This window comes from Mesoplodon densirostris, chromosome 6 (genome assembly GCF_025265405.1).
Source record: "Mesoplodon densirostris isolate mMesDen1 chromosome 6, mMesDen1 primary haplotype, whole genome shotgun sequence".
NCBI classification, from domain to species: domain Eukaryota; kingdom Metazoa; phylum Chordata; class Mammalia; order Artiodactyla; family Ziphiidae; genus Mesoplodon; species Mesoplodon densirostris.
The window spans coordinates 116748148-116762323 of NC_082666.1; the positions used below are offsets into that span (position 1 = coordinate 116748148).

The following is a 14176-nucleotide window of genomic DNA, read 5'->3' on the forward strand; positions in this document are numbered from 1 at the left end:
GCATCCGGAGCCTGTGCTCCGCAACGGGAGAGGCCACAACAGTGAGAGGCCCACATACCGCAAAAAGAAAAAAAAAAAAAAAAAAAAAAATTGATGGAAACTTATTAGGTGTTCAGCCATTTATACATTGATTCTTTGGGTCATTTCTTCGACCCCACAGATATATATTACATCACCAACTTGAGAATGTTAGAAAAGGCACATAAATGGATGTTCAAAATATGTCGAGAATCATAGTCACTATTAAATCTATCACGTCTTTCAAACAGATGATAGGCAATGAAATGATGACTTCTTATTTTTCAGACAGAGGAAATGTTATGAATGCTAGTGCTCTCCAAGGGTGCTCTTGTAAATGGTAATAACAAAAGTGTAACATTTAGACGCTGCAACCTAACTGTTAAAACAGCCCAACTGGGGCTTCCCTGGTGGTACAGTGGTTGAGAGTCTGCCTGCCGATGCAGGGGACACGGGTTCGTGCCCCAGTCCAGGAGGATTCCACATGCCATGGAGCGGCTGGGCCCGTGAGCCATGGCCGCTGAGCCTGCGCGTCCGGAGCCTGTGCTCTGCAACGGGAGAGGCCACAAGAGGGAGAGGCCCACGTACCGCAAAAAAAAAAAAAAATCAGGTTGGACCCCTGCCTAACACCGTATTCCTTGGATTAGGCAACGGTTTTTTTAGAGAAGTTTTCTTAAAAGCCTTTGGGTTAGATCATGGATTCTCAAAAGCACAAGCAGCAAAGAAAAATAAATTGGATCTCATCAAAATTAAAAACTTTTGTAATTCAAAGGACACTCTCAAGAAAGTGAAAAGACAACCCACAAAAATGAGAAAAAAATATTTGCCAGTCCTGTATCTGATAAACAGAATACATAAAGAATTCTTATAACTAAACAGTAAAAAGACATAACCCAATTTAAAAATGGCCAAAGGATCTGACTAGACATTTCTTCAAAGAAGATATACAAATACGAACATGAAAAGATGTTCAAAATCATTTGTCACCAGGGAAATGCAAATCAAAACCACAAGATACCATTTCACAACCAATAGGATGGCTATGATCAAAAAGACAGACAGTAACAAGTGTCATAGAGGATATGGAGAAATTGGAACTCTTGTCCATTGCTGGTGAGAATGTAAAATTGTGCAGCTGCTGTGGAAAAACAGTTTGGCAGTTCCTTAAAACGTTAAACATAGTTACCAGGTGACCCAGAAATTCCACTCCTAGGTATATACCCAAGAGAATTGAAAATATATATCCATACACAAAAGGTGTACACAAATTTTCAGAGCAGTATTATTAATAATAACCAAAAATTGGGAACAACCCCAGTGTCTATCAACGAAGGACTAGATAAACAAAAGTGGTGTACAATGGAATATTAGCCATAAAAAGTAATGAAGTACTCATACATGGGACCACGTGGATGAACCTTGAAAACATTATGCTAAATGAAAGAAGATAAACACAAAAGACCACATAATGTATGATTTCTTTTATATGAAATGTCCAGAATAGGCAAATTCATAGAAACAGAAAATAGTTTAGGTTTTCCAGGGGCTGGGAGGGAGGTTAGAGTGGGAAGTGACCACTAATGTGTACAGGGTTTCTTTCGGGGTGATAGATCCTACAATTACATACTGGGAAAGGTTTTACAACTCTGTTAAAAAACCCCACTGAATTGTACACTTTAAAAGGGTGAATTTTATGGCATCTGAAATGAATCTCAAATATAAGGGAAAAAATCCATTAGAGATGTATTTCTTTTTCTAATGCCTTTTCTGCACATGTACCTGGGAGAGTTAGAACACTGAGTCATAATTGGACATTTATTCTCTAGTGTGAATGAGTTTATTCAAGAACAGGGTTTGATGGGAAATAGAGTGGGAGAACTGGAAAGGCCCAGGATTAAGGACCTCTGAGATGGAGTGAGGGCACATCAAGAGAAGGCCGGACAAGCCTAGTCACAATTTTAAAAAGAGCTGATGAGCTTAAAGCAGCAAACATGTAGATTCTGACATTATTTCCTTGTCATGTGAAAGGGTGGCAGAGACTATTGAAATGTCATTATAGGGAGAGTTGATATAATTTACTAGAGAATATTCCTCCAGGGCTTCCCTGGTGGCGCAGTGGTTGAGTCCGCCTGCCGATGCAGGGGACACGGGTTCGCGCCCCAGTCCGGGAAGATCCCACATGCCGAGGAGCGGCTGGGCCCGTGAGCCATGGCCGCTGAGCCTGCGTGTCCGGAGCCTGTGCTCCGCAACGGAAGAGGCCACAGCAGTGAGAGGCCCGTGTACTGCAAAAAAAAAAAAAAAAAGAATATTCTTCCAGTAAATACCTGCTAGGAGTGCTTGTTAAAGTGCTTAGGGTCCCAAATCACCCCTGATTTCTTCCCAGGTATTGGTTGCAAGTGCCAGGGATAGTTTGGTGGGGTGGGGTGGGGTGGGGTGCAGGGGATGGGGGAATCATTCACTTCTTTCTGACTCTGAAAATCAGGTCCCTCCAACCCTGAATTGTTGGAAAGACAAGACTGAAAAAGTCTGTCTAGCATGATTTTCTAATTATGTCATTTATTTAGCTAGCATAAAGGAAGATCACTCTGGTTTCATCAACTCCAAAATAAATAGCAGGTTGATATTTATATTCAGTCTAGCCAATTTCATTCACTAAAATGTTTTTAACATTCATCCATGTTGTTGCATGTAATAGTAGTTCACTTGCTCTCTTTGCTGGATAGTCTTTTATTGCATGAATATACCACAGTTTGTTTATTCTTATGTTGATGGGCAGCTGGATTGCTTCCAGTTTGGGACTGTTAATCTCCTGTATTAGCTTTATAGCTGTACCTCTTCGTATTTTTTTATCAGTTACTCTTAAGATTAATTATTCATCCTTGATTTATTATATACTACTTTGTACACTTCCCAAACTATGTAAAAACCTTATTTTTTTCCCATTTTACTTCCTCTTCCACCCCTTTTGCCATGGTTGTCATGTATTTTACTTTTACATATTATTTTTCCACAAGACATTATTATTGCTGTTGTTTTAAACAGTCGATATTCACTTCAGTTATCTACATATTTACCCTTTCTGATGCTCTTCATTGCTTCCTGCAATTCCGTGGACAATTCACTTTGTTTCCTGATTCTTGTTTGTGGATGAGAGCCTCAGGGAATCTTAGAAAGGCTCCCTTCGCTGTTCCACTGTTTACTGCCAGTGCCTTTCAGAAACACTGCTCATTGTGGGCAGCAGAAAGCTCTTCACACACATTTTAATTCTTTGTTCCTTCCTTTTCCTTGTGAACCTTTCGTTAACATGCTTGTTCCTCACAAAACCAGAAATCATCTCGTGTGTTGGGATGCATGGCCTTGGCAATATATTTTAAAGGCAACACTACCCAATACCTGAGACAGTTGAAAATGTTTGTGTCCTGAATTGTTGGAAATTTGATGGTGCTCTCAAGATTTCGTACCATAGACATTTGGGTTTTTTTTTTTTTTTTGCGGTACGCGGGCCTCTCACTGCTGTGCCTCCCCCGTTGCGGAGCACAGGCTCCGGACGCGCAGGCCCAGCGGCCATGGCTCACGGGCCCAGCCGCTCCGCGGCATGTGGGATCTTCCCAGACCGGGGCACGAACCCGTGTCCCCTGCATCGGCAGGCGGACTCTCAACCACTGCGCCACCAAGGAAGCCCCAAATGTGTTTTTATCCAAAGTGATTTAAGGGGTTCTACTCAAAATTGCAGTAAGAGTGAACTTCATCCTCAGCCCTTAGCTCCCTTTTTCCTAAACATGACTTTTCTTCACATCCACGCTCAAACCACTTTCCCTTCCTCTTCTTTCCTAGCATGAAACTGCACCTGATTTCCTCTTACTTTCTGTTGATGCCTGTGTTCTCAAGCTAGAGGTTTATCAGACATTTTCATCCTGATGTGTAAATTTCTAATAATGCACTAAGTATTCTCCTAAGGTTCCCCCACCTTTTTTTTCTCTTTACACTTTAAAGGGAAGAACATTTCTGAGCCAAAAGGAAGGAACTTAATGATGGAATTTCAGGAGTCAGCTAACAGGGAAGATAGACTTGCAGTCATTGTCTTTCTAAGCACAGTTCTATTGATTCGGATGCTGACTTTGTGTGGACCTGTTTCTGGGAATTGCAGCTTGGACCATACGACTTGCCTCTACTCCCAATTCAACTTGCTTGTGCCCCTGAACGTAGAAACTATAGGGCCAGCCCAGCAGGCAAGTGGAGGCAAGAAAGTGTGAATGAGGGAGCTGGGGTAGGAGTTTGCCCTCTGGACTGGAGGAGGAGTACATACCAGAGTCTTAGGGTGGTGTGTGAAGACCGTGGGTCCTGAGGAAAGTTTGCCTTGCAGAGAACTCAAGACTTCCAAAGGGAAGGTCAACATTGCTCCACATTACGGTCCCCATCCTCTCTGCTCCTCCTGGAGCTGAGAAAGGGATGGATTATCGGGCCACATCCTTCCTACCATGGTGAGGGTGAGGGTGAAAGACCTCTTCCTATGCTTTATAAGAAGTCAGATAGTCTGAATACAGGTCTGCTGCTGACTATAGGGCAGAGAAGCTGCACTGTCCACAGTGTCAGGACCTGTGTATCGTATAACATCCTTAACCATGGGGTCCCAATAAGCAGCCCCAATAAATAAATAAGTAAATAATGATGCCACCACTAAGGGAATCTAAAAGCAAGAGTAGGGGTAGAGAAAGAAGAAAAAACAACAAATAAAATTTCCTGCATCAAAATAGAGCTATTGGGGCTTCCCTGGTGGTGCAGTGGTTGAGAGTCCGCCTGCTGATGCAGGGGGCGCGGGTTCGTGTCCCGGTCCGCGAGGATCCCACATGCCGCAGAGTGGCTGGGCTCGTGAGCCATGGCCACTGAGCCTGCTTGTCTGGAGCCTGTGCTCCGCAACGGGAGAGGCCACAACAGTGAGAGGCCCGCGTACCAAAAAAAAAAAAAAAAAAAAAATAGAGCTATTGAAGAAGACAGAAAACAACTAGGATGAAACTTGGCACTCAAAGAGATTTTAATAAAGTCACACAGACAGACACAAGCACCAACTCTGGTAATTAAAATAAATATGATTTTTCAAAATTTCACTGGGTGATCTAAAGGAGAGAATCATTACTGGTTAACCTTAAATAGTGGCATGGAATATCATGTAGATGAAATGTCTCAAGCCACAGAGCAAAAAGATTAAGACGTAGAAATTAGGAGGGAAAAATAAAACAGATTTGGAAGTTAGATCTAGAAAACCTAATATGAATAAATAGAGATCCAGAAAGAGAATTAGAAGCAAAGACAATACTTACGTATTAAAAAAATTTCTCTGAGCTAAAGGGAAACCTGAGTTGCAGATTGAAAGGACTCACTGATTCTGATGGAAAAGACACGCATCTGGGGAAATTCTGGGAAAATCTGTGAATTACAAAACCATAGAGAAAAATCTTCCAAACTTTCTAGACAGAAGTTACTACAATGGAAAATAATATTGACATCAGCATCCAACTTCTCATTTGCAGCAATAGAATAAAAATGAGAGAATGATATACTTATACTGCTAAGAAGAATGGTTGCAACTCATCTAATATATAATTTATCTGACAAGGTTAAAAAAAGATATTTTGGATAACAAGGAAAGATTAAGATTAAATACTAATCAAGCTTCCCATCTTAAGAAAATACTAGAGAATTACTCCAATCAAAAAATGAATCAAAACCATGACCTCAGGATGGAAAATTGACAAGAAACTGTGAGCACCAAACCTTTCAATGTATATTTATACCCACATGTACATGCATAACATAGTTACAGCTACATGATTAATGATAGGCTATCCAGGTACATACAAATCCACCCATACACATTCACACTCACAAATCCATATATATGTATAAATATTAAGTACAGAGTCTTGAAATACAGGAAAATATAATGCAATATGATATGCTACTGATGTTTCTTTCCTTAGTAACAACGCTATCTAAAGACATGAAGTTAGGTTATCTTTAAAAAATAAATTCCACAAAATTGGCCTAATTCATTATGATAAATGTCTGCCTGAGATTCCTTCTGTTACCCTTGCCTAGTAGTGCTCAGGTCAGACTTTGACCAGGAACAGGAAAGCTAGTGTTTGTCCAACAGCTAAAACTTTTATTTTTACCTGTAATTTTTTTTTCCAGATGTTAGCCTTGCAAAAGTCCTGTGTTACTATTCCTGTGTCTCCCATTTTACTTCTTCTTGACATTCTCTCAAGTATACATAAGCAAGGGTGCCTTTAGGAAATAGATAATATCTGAATGCAAAATTTAAAAAGTAAAATCATCTTTAAACTACCCTTTTAGAAGCAGCCGCATAGCACAGGGAGATCAGCTCGGTTCTTTGTGACTGCCTGGAGGGGTGGGATAGGGAGGGTGGGAGGGAGACGCAAAAGGGAGGGGATATGGGAACATATGTATATGTATAACTGATTAAATTTGTAAAATAAAAAAAAATAAATATAAAAAAAAAAAAAAAAAAAAAAAAAACTACCCTTTTAATTGATAATCCTTTAGTTGGGTTGTGCCTAGCTCATTTTACTTCAGTGTACTTAAGGAGCTACCTGAAATTCCACATGCATAAAGATCTTTGATGTCTCATATAATCAACTTGGCCAAGGTAGCTATATGTGTCAGACAGATGTCTATTATGATTATAACAATGCAAATGCATGCCCCCAATTTTAGTTGTTTTTAGAGGTCTTTTCCATAGCAAACATTTACTTTTGCAACTTTAAAATCATGAACAGAATTTTGTAAGCCCAAGTAACTCCCAATACATTTGCTGAAATCTCAAAGTTAGGCCATTTTTCTTGAAGGTACGGCTCTTTTCCAAGCCAGAAGAAATAAGGATACAGAATATTTGGTTTTCAGGAATTATAGACTGAAACAGTGAGATGAAGTTTAATAGGAAAAATGGTGAGACCTGTAATAAGATTCAAGAAATCCACCCCATGAGTTTGTATGGGAGGCAACACTTGACCTCTCCTCTCTTAGGGTCTATGGCTGGACCTGAGAATTAAATTGACATAAGACAGATTAACAGGGGAAAAGCATACAGGTTTTTAAATGTACATGGGAGTCCCTACAGGAAAATGAAGACCCAAAAAGCAGATAGGCCCAAGTGTTTATATATGAGGTTGAACAGAGAGTGGTGATTGTGAAAAAGTAACTAAAATGTATGAGGAGATGAAAGGAAGATAGGGGTTCTTTTAACAAAGTTTGTATGTACAGATTCCTCTGGGCTGGTCTCCTCATCTCTGGTCATAACAATGTATTTCTCCTCCTGGTACAAAAAGGGCAGCTTTCCCATAAGAGTTTTATCTCCTGCTTTCAGGAACAGAAAGCGGATGTCAGTGTCCTTGTACCTGCTGTTTTTCAAGAAAATAATCCTTATGCCAAAATGGCATATTTGGAGGTGGCATATTCTGCTATCCTTCAAATAGAAGCTTCAGGGTATGTTGTTTGACTTTAGCGACAATGAGGATGTGTTTAGTTACCGTGACATTCAGTAAAACTCAGTGGCATAAGATGGCAGCCAACTATGGACGTACATTTTTAGCTGGAGCCAATGTGAGTAATCTTGTATCACAAGGTCGGTCCTCTGAATTTCTCAGGTCACACCTTGGGAGTGACACATTTTTAAAAATTTCAGTACCCAAACTGTCCACAGAAGGGTGGTAATGGGACTAAATTTATTCTTTGATTATAAAATGTATATTGCATGCATCCTATGTAACAGACATTAAGCTAAGTGCAGGGGGAAGCAAGAATAAAACACACTGCCCACCAAGGGCTCTCCACATGTTGCATGAGAGAGGGATGATCCAAGGAGAGTGACCTGTAACTGATGCACCAGGCAAGGCTAGCTGGAAGTGTGGTTACACACCCCTGGCTTCAGAGTTCAAATGCCACTATTCAAAAGTCTATACATCGCTTAGCACAATGCCCAGCCTATGGGAATCATTTGGTAAATTCTTGGTAGCTGTTTATGACTGACTGCTTGAAAAAGAAGAGGCAACGAGCCTTTCTACACAGGGTGAAGTGAGAGGGAGTTTGACAGCAGATGCCCGAGTTGCCTCATACTGATGTGGTTTCCTCTGTGGGGGACGTGGACGCTTCCCAGACTGACACATTTAAACTTGAAGTCTACAGCTAAGGGCCTTTGGTCAGATTTCGTGCCCACTGAGCAAGCGCACTGCGGAATGTAATCAAAACTGAAATGAACGAATTGATGTTCTCTCCTGTGTCCGTCGCTGCTCTTCTTCGGTCTTAATAACCAACTTCTGTCAGTTGGGGATGAGGGCGGGGATCAGGAGGGGGTTGATGGGGGCAAAAGCCTTGATTTATGGACCCGGGACAGAGACCACCTTTGTGAAGAGGGGGAAAGGAAGTGTGGTATGGAGTTCCCAGGGCAGCACTTGCAGTTACGGAGACGCCCTCTCTGTGGGGCTCAGAACAGTCAGCCAGACTAAAGTGTTAATTGTGAGGGAACTGCAGAAGGGATTCCCAGAACGCTGCTGTCCCCCAACCCAGGAGACCTAGATTACTGGCCACAAATGCTGTTAAAAAATATTTTGAAAAATGCATTGGCGGAGGATTTCATTCGTCAGTGCCCCGTGACTGCATCCAAAGAAGCTCCACTTGACTCACACGGGGAGTGAGCACCCGCAGGGCATCAACCCAGGCGGCAGGTATCGACTCTGGCTCTTTCCTAAAAACGAAGGGCTCGGAGGGGAGTTCAGTTCATCACTGCTGCGCAGGCGCAGGCTATTCCTGCGTCCCCGCCGGTCGCTCCTGAGCCCTAACGGTGTATCCCACTTCTTTGCCCGCAGGGCCTCCCGACGCGGACCGCGACACGCTGCGGGCTGGCGCGCGCGGCTTCACCGGCTGCCTCTCGGCGGTGCGCTTCGGTCCCGCCGCCCCGCTGAAGGCGGCGCTGCGCCCGGGAGGGCCCGCCCGGGTCACTGTCCGCGGACATGTGGCCGCCGCGTCCCGCTGCGCGGAGCGGGCGGGGCCCGGAGCTCCAGCGCGGGAGGCGACCCGACCGCTCGCAGGCGGCGCAGGTGCGTGGCCCTCTGCCCGCGGTCACTCTGCGCCCGCGGTCTTCCACCCAGTCTTCATCCCAGAGGTTTCCCAAAGTCCTCTTTTCGTACACCTTCCCATTCCCTGGTCCTTCCATTCTCGGTTCTTCGTTTCAAGTTCATTTCTGTCACTGCGTTGTCTGCTCTTCTTTCAAATGTTGTGGGTTTCTCAAAAGTTCTCCCTTCCACTCTCCTCTGTCATTCTTTTTCTACTGTAGGTCGTTCTGGATCAACAGATGAGGGAGAGCCCTTAGTAAATGCGAACAGAAGTGACTCCGCGGTCATCGGAGGTAACGAGGCCGCGAATGACCTCGTCCTTGGCGTTGTTGTCGCTGTTAGCAAAGTCCAAAAACTATCCGTGAGAATCCGTGCTGACTGTGAGGTCAACGGCAGTGGCAGGCCACATACAGTTGCTCATGTTCTTGACGTGATTGTACCGAATTCAGCTCCTTTGGAGATACTTAGGAGAAGGAATCGATGGCTCCACTGAAACACTTTTTAAAGGATGGTTGCCAAACTACAGAATCATAAGAGGATTTTCATTTGAATATAGCCATTAGTATCTCTCAGGATATATACATATTTAAGATGCATTTACTTTTACTTCTTTGATTTAAAATAGCCATGGACCTCTCAGTCCCTTAGCCCAAAACATTTAAAAATAAGATTAGGGCTTCCCTGGTGGCGCAGTGGTTGAGAGTCCGCCTGCCGATGCAGGGGATACGGGTTCGTGCCCCGATCCGGGAAGATCCCACATGCCGCGGAGAGGCTGGGCTCGTGAGCCATGGCCACTGAGCCTGCGCGTCCGGAGCCTGTGCTCCGCAACGGGAGAGGCCACAACAGTGAGAGGCCCGCATACCGCAAAAAAAAAAAAAAAAAAAAAAAAATTAAAAATAAGATTAAAAATAAAACATATACTGGGAGAAGCACCTAAACTATGCAAATTGTCATTTTCCTGAACATAAAGATATAAAACTGTGTCTGGCATCAAGCTTATCTTAGGATGGAGAGATAGATAGATAGATTAGATAGATAGATAGATTAGATAGATAGATATAGATAGAGATATCCATCAACTAAATCCATTCATCTATATGTATATATATATTTTTTTTTCAAGAAGTAAAAGTAATCGCATCTTAAATATCGTCTAATATATCCTTTGAAGCAAAATTTATCCAGGTCTGACTTAAAAAATTAATATTCAATTCTCCCTCCTTATCATTCAAAGAATGTTTTAATTTGTTTAATTAGATTATTGGAATGTGAGTAATTTGCAAACTCTGCTTGGTGAGTAGAAGTAAACTGCTCTCTATTCCTTGCTACCTCAAAGCGAGGTAATTACTGCTAGAGCTGGGTGATAGGACTGGGGGTCCACTGTTCAGGCCAGATCAGATTGGATCTGTTCATTTCGTCTGTATCCATTCAGACACCAGTTTTCTCCAGACAACTAGGAAAGTATTCAGACATTTTAAAGTGCTGACCATATCTATGTAAGAATTTTAACATTTCCATTTCTGTCTCAACTACTTTTATTTTTGTAATGAGTGAGGAATATGACCTCCATTTTATAACTCCAAGAACAAATAAAAACCATAACTGTTATTTAGAGTGCATATCTAAAAGGAATAACTTTTGTGTTAAAATTTAAATTAAACCTTAATCCTAAATCATTCTAATTTATTTTTAATGAGAAGACTTCGCTCTAATGCCAAAGCTAAGTGAAAATAAATCAACTTAAATGTGATTAACATTTACAAAGTAGGGATCCAAGTTCAAAATTTCACAAATTATCATAGTTTGTTCCCTTGTACTAGCAAGACCAGAGATAATAGTCAAATTGATGATAGAACAAAGATGTGGTCCTTAGCGTTTTATTGCCCTTGCTGAATATCATTCCCCTGAGAAATCCTACTTGGTTCCTGATACGTGGGATGGAGAATGAGAGCACAGAATGTCTTAGGGACAGAATGGCTCAGTTTACCAGGCCCTACAATTCACTTGAACCTGCGTTCCACCTGTGTGGTGGCCGGTTGCTGGGTGGTTTGTCAGTCACTGAGTATATAGACTTCCAGTGTATTGTTCCAAAAAGAATTATCAGACTTTTTTCTAATTGATCACAGACTGCACCCACGTGTAAAATATTTGATCTGTTTAAAGGATTATCCCAATAGTTGGATTTCTCCATGTTCTGCATTTTGCATCATTATTTTCTCCTCTTGTAAACAAAGGGAGTGTTATAGGAAAGGAGAATCAACCTAAACAATATTCAAACTGGGTAAGCCAGAGATCACAGAGGGTTTCTTGCCAAGGGATCCATATTGTAGATGGGCAGGTGGATGCATAGAGAAGGAGACAGATGTGTAGATAGACAGAGACACAGGCAGACATGAGCATTTGTCAAAAACACCCTTACACTGGAGTTGCTGATAGGAAGGTTATGGAAGGCATCAGATGCATTACTCAAATTATCTCAATCTCTTCAGTTAGGGGTAGAGATGGAAGTTTTCCTAGAATCCCACTAAACCTCATGAAACAAAAACAAGCTAGAGTTAGATGTGATCAATCACATACAGAAAACCCTGGATGTATAGGTGGGTCGGTGTAATGGTGAGAGTTATCATATAATCAAGTGGCTTGATCAACGTTATTGAGAGTTACTGGTCCCTGACACTAAAATTGGATATGATATAGCTCTTAAAGCAAGGTCCTATAGCTAAACATAAAAATAACTAAAGTAACTGTGTTGTTTGTTCCCAAGTGAGATGCAAAATATATTGAAAGTAATGAATATTCTACTTATGAATACTTAAGAATATTCACAAAATAATAAATATGCTACCTCCTCTCAGGTAAGAAGGGATCTGGGTTCCTGATAGCATGTGCCCAGGAATCTCTGTGACCAGTTATACCCAACCAAGCTTTGAGTTTGTTGGGCTCCATTACACGTGCTTATGTCTGTCCCAGAGTATAATGAAGAACCCTCATTTTGCAATACAAATTTTGATTTATACAACTAAGCAGTAACATATGTTTGCTTACATTTGTTAAATGGAGATATTAATGCCTGTGTCAATCATCTTAAAACTATATTCACTAGTGAATGCTTCTTTTTATCTATTTGTTTCAGAATGGATTCCTTCTTCACTAATGTGATATAGCTTGAGTAAACATTCGTATGGCTTAGCTTGACAGTCTCAACCCTGGTGGTGCATTAAAGTAATCTGAGGAGCTTTTAAAATAATGCTGATACCTAGGCCTCCCACCAAAAGATTCTGAGTTATTGTCTGCTATGCAGCCAAGGTTGAGAACCGCTGGCAAACCTAATGTCTTCAATACATTTCCAACAAGAGAAATGTTTTCCTTTTACTTTCCAAATAACTGAATGTTATTAATATGTCTACAATTTTTTTATAAAATGGTATATTAGTTATCTGTTGCTGCATGACAGATTACCACCTATTTAGCAACTTAACACAATCCACATGTATTATCCTTCAGTTTCTGTGAGTCAGGAGTTTGGGCATATCTCAGCTAGGTCCTCTGCTTAGGGTCTCACAATGCTGAAATCAAGGTGCCTCATCTGGGGTCTTGGGCTGGGGTTTCATCTAAAGGTTCCACTGGGGAAGGAGCTACTTCCTCAGTTGCATGGTTGTTGGCTACATTCAGTGTCTCGCAGAGGTAAGACTGAGAGCTTCTGAATTTTTGCTGGCTCCTGAACAGAGTCTTTCCTTAGCACTTGGAAGCCATCTGCAGTTCCTTGTCATGTGAGGTTTCCCAGCCTGGCTTTTGCCACCTCATAGCCAGCAGGAAGAAAGAGACTCTAGCAAGACAGATGCTACAAGCTTATATAATATAATCATGTAATCATTTACAAATAATCAGGTACAGCCCATCACCTTTGTCATATTGTTTCGGTTAGAAGCAGGTCATGGGGGATCACACAAGGGTGTGGACCCCCCAGAGGCAGCAATCACTTAAGACTCTGTTGGTCTCATAGAGATAGATGGGATACACACCACATTACTGTAGTTCAACTGTAGATCAGCATTTAAAATTTAATTGAATTTTCATTAAAATACACATAAGCATTTAATCACTCTGTGGTGGGGCTACACACTCTATACTTTTAAAATAATAAAAACCTGCTTGCTCAATTAGCGTGAAGTGTAGGCATAACCTAAGAGACCTCATTGTGTTTCTGCATTTTAGTGTGAAAGCATTCACTGAAATCCAATCATGATATGTTTTTAGGAAATTAAGGCATAAAACCTCTGTGTCTAAAGTTTGCATGGACTTAGAAGTACACTTAATGTTATAATACCACTTGGTTTCAAATTTTCTGATGATAAATGATGCTAGGGTAGCTTCTAGTTAGGCCGACATTTACAGTTTATAATTTGACTTTGTGTTTTCCTTTCTCTCAAGGTGTGATAGCAGTTGTGATATTTATCTTGCTCTGCATCACTGCCATTGCTGTACGCATTTATCAACAGAGATGGCTATATGAAAAAAATGAGTCGAATATTCCAAAAACTGGAGACAATGCTGAGACTGCTCTGAAAAATGAACTCAACATGCAAAGTACATTCAGTGAAAGCCAAAAAGAGTATTTCTTCTGATCAGCAGTGGTCATTTACTTATTACTATGATGATGTGACCGTCTTGCTAAGCCAGAGGCTCACAGTGGATGAAGCGCCCGCTCTTGGCCTCCTGGGACAGACAGTGAGTGTGCAGCGCCATCATCTTGCTCACGCATGGTCCCTGGAGGCTCTGCTCAGTGCTACTTCTTGATCTACTTATGTAACAGTGACTTAGGTGTACTCATTCATTACTGTTTGGCAGTTTCTGACTGTTCTGACTTGATCTCTAAAATTGAAATGTATTTTGCATAATTACTTTGGGTTTTAAGTAAGAATAAGAATTTGAGCTGTGACCCTACTCTTAAAAATTCAACATGGAAGTTTATGAAAGTCAAAGTTGGACTCTAATGTTCTGTGTTACATGGAAACCTATGTTATGCTTCCTTT

General features: G+C 41.4%; 1 protein-coding gene across 5 annotated transcripts in view; it reads left to right on the plus strand.

The window, feature by feature from the left end:
* The window catches only part of LOC132492080 (contactin-associated protein-like 3), a 154578-nt gene extending 140810 nt beyond the window's left edge, over positions 1-13768 (plus strand). For 4 of the 5 annotated variants that reach the window (XM_060101289.1, XM_060101293.1, XM_060101292.1 and 1 more), the window contains 3 exons: positions 8898-9119; positions 9365-9436; positions 13575-13768. In XM_060101289.1, coding sequence (XP_059957272.1) covers positions 8898-9119; positions 9365-9436; positions 13575-13768 — 488 coding nt within the window. Of the gene's footprint in view, positions 1-8897; positions 9129-9364; positions 9437-13574 lie in introns of all 5 variants that reach the window. The other variant, XM_060101288.1, reaches the window with a different exon arrangement.
* The last annotated feature ends 408 nt before the right edge of the window (positions 13769-14176 follow it).